The sequence below is a fragment of the Myotis davidii genome, unplaced genomic scaffold (genome assembly GCF_000327345.1).
Source record: "Myotis davidii unplaced genomic scaffold, ASM32734v1 scaffold316, whole genome shotgun sequence".
Taxonomy (NCBI): Eukaryota; Metazoa; Chordata; class Mammalia; order Chiroptera; family Vespertilionidae; genus Myotis; species Myotis davidii.
Genome location: NW_006287072.1, coordinates 143,369 through 148,664, shown reverse-complemented (window position 1 = coordinate 148,664; position 5,296 = coordinate 143,369). Strand labels below are relative to the sequence as shown.

At 39.3% G+C, this 5,296-nt stretch overlaps 1 protein-coding gene across 1 annotated transcript in view; it reads left to right on the top strand.

Annotated features, from left to right (window-relative positions):
- Nucleotides 1-5,296, top strand: part of CLRN1 (clarin 1) — a 38,273-nt gene that overhangs the window by 20,471 nt on the left and 12,506 nt on the right. The window contains exon 2 of the mRNA XM_006758951.2: nucleotides 5,029-5,208. Within this exon, the coding sequence (XP_006759014.1) occupies nucleotides 5,029-5,208 (180 nt within the window). The remainder of the gene's footprint in view (nucleotides 1-5,028; nucleotides 5,209-5,296) is intronic.

Sequence of the window (5,296 nt, the reverse complement as noted above, 5' to 3'; positions counted from 1 at the left end):
ATATTAGGACCCCTTTCTTCCCCCACCCCCCTCGCTCTGGCAACCACCACATTGCTATTTGTGTACATAAGTTTCAGTTTTATATTCCACACTAGAGGCCCAGTGCATGAAATTTGTGAAGGGGAGGGTGTCCCTCAGCCTGGCTTCTGCCCTCTCACAGTCCAGGACCCCTTGCTCCTTACCACTGCGCTTGCCAGCCATGAGCCTGGCTTCTGGCTGAGGTGGGGCTTTGGGGGTAGGAGGCAGGGGGGAGAGTGCCACTCAACTAGAAGCCAGACTTGCTGCTCCTTTGTTCTGGCTCCGCCCCAGCCCACTGGTGGGGGAAGGGTGATCAGGGGATTATTGGGTCGTATGGTAGCTCTATTTTTAAATTTTTGAGGAATCACCAGACTGCTTTCCACAGTGGTTGTACCAGTATACATTCCCACCATTAGCGAATGAGGGTTCCCTTTTCTCCACAACCTCTCCAACACTTGCTGTTGCTTGTCTTGTTGATAACGGCCACTCTAATTGGTGTAAGGTGGTATCTCATTGTAGTTTTAATTTGCATTTCCCTGATTGCCAGTGAGGTTAAACATCTTTTCATATATCTATTGGCTTTTTGTATGTCTTCTTGGGAGAAGTGTATTTTCAGGTCCTTTTTTTTGATTGGATTGTTTATTTGTTTGGTGTTGAGTTTTATGAGTTCTTTATATATTTTGGAAATTAAATCTTTGTTGGAGCTACTGTTTGCAAATACCATCTGGTTGGCTGCCTGTTTGTTTTATTGTCCATTTCTTTTGCTGTGCAGAAGCTTTTTAGTTTGTTATAGTCCCATTCATTTATTTTTGCCTTTACCTCCCTTGCCTTTGGGGTCAAGTCCATAAAATGTTCTCTACCACCCAGGTTCATAAGTTTGGTACCTATATTTTTTTCTATGTGACCTATAGCTTCAGGTCTTATGTCTAAGTCTTTGATCCATTTTGAATTAATTTTTTGTACATGGGGACAAACTGTAATCCAGTTTTATTCATTTGCATGTGGTTTTCCAGTTTTCCTAGCAACATTTACTGAAGAGAATATCTTTACTCCAATGTGCATTTCTGGTTACTTTGTCAAAAGTTGTCTGTCCAAATGTGTGTGGTTTTATAGCTGGGCTCTCTATTCTGTTCCATTGATCTGTGTGTCTGTTTCTCTGCCAATACCATGCTGTTTTGATTATCATAGCTCTGTAGTATATTTTGAAGTCAGGTAGCGTGATACCTCCAGCCTTGTTCTTTTTTTTTTTTTTTTTTCAGGATTGCTTTGGCTATTCTGGGTCTTTTGCAGTTCCATACAAATCTGATGATTTCTTGTTCTATTTCTTTAAAAAATTACATTGGGATTTTGATGGGGATTGCATTACATCTGTGTATTGCTTTGGGTAAAATGGCCATTTTAACTATGTTGATTCTTGCAATCCATGAACATGGGATATTTTTCCATTTCGTTGTGTCTTTTTCAATCTCTTTTAATAATGTTTTGTAATTTTCAGTATATAGGTTTTTCACATTCTTTGTTAAGTTTATTCCTAGGTATTTTACTCTTTTGGTTGCAATTGCAAAAGTAATTGCTTTCTTCATTCCTTTTTCTGAAGTTTTGTTGTTGGTATACAGGAAGGAAATGGATTCTTGCACACTGATTTTGTATCCTGCAACTTGACTGTATTTGTTTATTGTTTGCAGTAGTTTTTTGGTAGAGTCTTTAGGGTTTTCTATATACAGCATCATGTCATCCACAAAAAGTGACACTTTGACTTATTCCTTCCCTATTTGGATGCCTTTTATTTCTTTCTCTTGCATTATTGCTCTGGCTAGTACTTCCAGTACTATGTTGAATAAGAGTGGTGAGAGAATACATCCTTGTCTTGTTCCTGATCTTAGGGGAAAAGCTTTCAGCTTTTCACCATTGAGTATGATATTTGCTGAGGGTTTGTCATATACTAGAGGCCTCAGCCCCCACCCCTGTAGCTTCTTCTGAAGGACATCTGGAAGGATGTCTGGTCTAATTAGCATATTACACTTTTATTATTATAGATGACCTTTATTAAGTTGAGGTACTTTCCTCCTATTCCTATGTTATTGAGACTTTAATCATAAATGGATGTTGTATCTTAGCAAATGCTTTTTCTGCATCTATTGACAAGATCATATAATTTTTATCCTTTCTTTTGTTAATCTGGTGTATTGCGTTGATTGATTTGGGAATGTTGAACCACCCTTGTGCCCCTGAAATGAATCCCACTTGATCATGACATATCATTTTTTGGATGTACTGTTGTATTTGATTAGCTAGTATTTTGGTTAGGATTTTTGCATGTGTGTTCATCAGGAATATTGGTCTGTAAGTTTTTTGAGGATTTTTTTGGGGGGTTATCTTTGCCAGGTTTTCTGTCATGGAATCTTAACAGACTTCATAAGAATTAAAATGCTGCACATAATTTATTTTAGCTTCTGGCTTTTCTTTCCAGGAGTCAAATCAGTGCAACTTCTTTCTGTGTTTGTTTCAAGGTGGTTACAATCCTTGGTTTTCAGAAAGGCTTCGCCCAGCTATCTTATTGGAGATTAAGAGGCTACCACCTCTTTTATAGGCAGGGAGGTAGGAGAAAGCAGGTGTTTGGTAACTGCTAGCATAAACCAAGTCAACAGTGGATTACTCCTGGGTATTTGGCCCAAGCAACTGAATAAATGGTGATGCTATTAACTGAGATGAAAGTAGAAGGATCAGATTTGTGCATGGGAGTGAGAAATGATGCAAGAGTTCTGTTTTAGATGTTTTAAGTTTGAGTCGTGTTTAAAACCCCAAATGGAGATGTCAAATAGGATTGATGAGTCTGGGAGTACAGGCAGAAGGCAATTATACCATTGAGGAGATTGTGTCACTCTCCTACTTAAAACCCTCCAGTGGCTTCCAAATGAATTTAGAATTAAAAGCAGATTCCTTCCCATGATCAATAGATCAGGACCTAGCAGGGGCAGCAATCTGAGCTCAGCAAAGCAATCTCACTTCCATCTCCCTCATTCACCAGGCTCACTGTCACCCCTGTGTTCCTTTTCCCTGGAATGCTCTTTCCCAGATCTCTGCACCGCCACTTCCTTTCAACACTCAGGTGTCAGCCCAGGTGTTACTTTCCTGACCACCCCCATCACTCACTCAATCACTGCCAATCCCATTACCCTGTTATATTTCCCCATAACATTATCACCAATGGAAAGTGTCTTATTGTTATCACTGCAAAATAACCCCCTGGCACTACTTGGAAAAAATGTGTATCATTCTATCATTTAAGGTCAGGGCTTAAAACAAGTTTATTAGTTCAACTGGACAGTTCTTGATTCTCTCCTACTGTTGCAGTTAAATAGCAGCTGGGGTTGACATCATCTGGAGACTTTGCTGGGGTAGATGTCCAACACTCTTCCCTCCTATGCCTGGTGCTCCTCCAGGGGCCTCTCTCTCCAGCAAAGTAGCCTGGACCTCCTGAGTGGCGGGCAGCGCAAGCCTCCAAAAGGAAAGCAGTGGGAACTGCTGGTCCTCTCATAGGCCAGGTGTGCAACTGGCAGAGGTCCCCTGCTGTCAGATTCAGGTGCTCAGTCACAAGCCAGCCCAGGTTCAAGGGAACTGAAGAATAAATTCTACCTCTTGAAGGGGAAGTTACGTGTGTGTAAAAGAAGGAAAGGAATTGATGGTGGCCATCTTTGGCAATAAGGTTTGTTTGTTTACTTGTTAATTGTCCATCTACTCCCATCTATAATAGTAAAAGCATAATATGCTAATTAGACCAGACATCCTTCCAGATGAATGAAGCTTGGGTTCCATGTGCCAGAGGGAAGCTGATGCCAGCAGCCTGGAGAAGGAAGGCCTACTCTTGCACTAATTTCATGCATCACGCCTCTAATTAGGTCATAAGCTCCACAACAGGGATTTTGCCTGTCTTGTTTGATGGTTATATTTCCAGCACCTAGAAGAATGCTTGGCACATAGTAGTAGCTCAATAAATACATTAAACACTTGATAAATGTTCAGGAAACCAACATAGACTGAAATAGACTTCCCCAGATTGGTTATGTCAGGTTTGCTGATGTTAAGCATGCTGATGTCTCACCAGATAAGAGAAACCCTACATTTATAAAGCATTTCATTTCTTTTGAAAACAAGAAAAACTTACCGTGAACACAAAATCTAGAAATAAACTTGGCCTGTTTTCCAAATGGAAAATATTTCTTGTACCACCAGAAATTATTTTCCCACAGCTTGTGCTACATCAAAATATTGAAGTTGACTGCAAATATCCTATTCTTTAAAGTTGGTAAAGGAAATATAAAAACCTCCTGCTATTTGAACTCTCCCAGAGATTCCCAAACTGAAAATGTCATTATAAATTAAGATAGATTTTAAAAATATCAATGATGACTGAGAAATGTCATCAATGTGGCTCAATTGGTAGGAGCGTCATACTGTACATCAAAAGGTTGTGAGTTTGATCCTTGGTGAGGACATGTGTGGGAGGCAACTGATCTCTCTCTCTCTCGCTTAGTCTCTTCCTTCTTCTCTCTAAAAATCAATTTTAAAAAATTTGTGCATCAAACTTATGTACAGTTTTTGGTTACAAAGCCAGCACTTGTTGCATATAAGCATAACCAATGGACACAGACACCAGGGGGGTGAGGATATGAGCCAGGGGCGGGCAATGGGGAGGGATAAGGACACATATGTAATACCTTAATCAATCAAAAAAAAAAAAGCCAGCACTTGTTTACTGAAGTAATTACATATGACCAAAGCAGAAAATAAATTCCCTCAAATCTCTCCTTTGCTAGTTTTTACTGGTGAGTTCTATAAAATAATCCCATGTTTAAATCTTTTTATAAATCCCTTATAAATTAGTGAGAATGTATTCATCTGAAGGATTTTTAGTAATTTTTAAGTTAAGAATATAGGGATTTAATTTTTTTAATTAAACTTACAGAAAACTGCTAATTAAATTCCTTCCAATCTTTGTTTTACCTTCAGTTTTCCCAGATTTGCTCAAAGCAATCCCAGTGAGCATCCACGTCAATGTTATTCTCTTCTCCATGATCCTGATTGTCTTAACCATGGTGGGGACAGCCTTCTTCATGTACAACGCTTTTGGCAAGCCCTTTGAAACTCTGCACGGCCCTCTAGGTTTGTATCTTCTGAGCTTCATTTCAGGTAAGAACAAAATTCTACTCCTGAAGACAAATGTGTTTTTTAATATCAAAAGATAGGTCTACTCAAATACAGTGTTACTGTGTGTGTA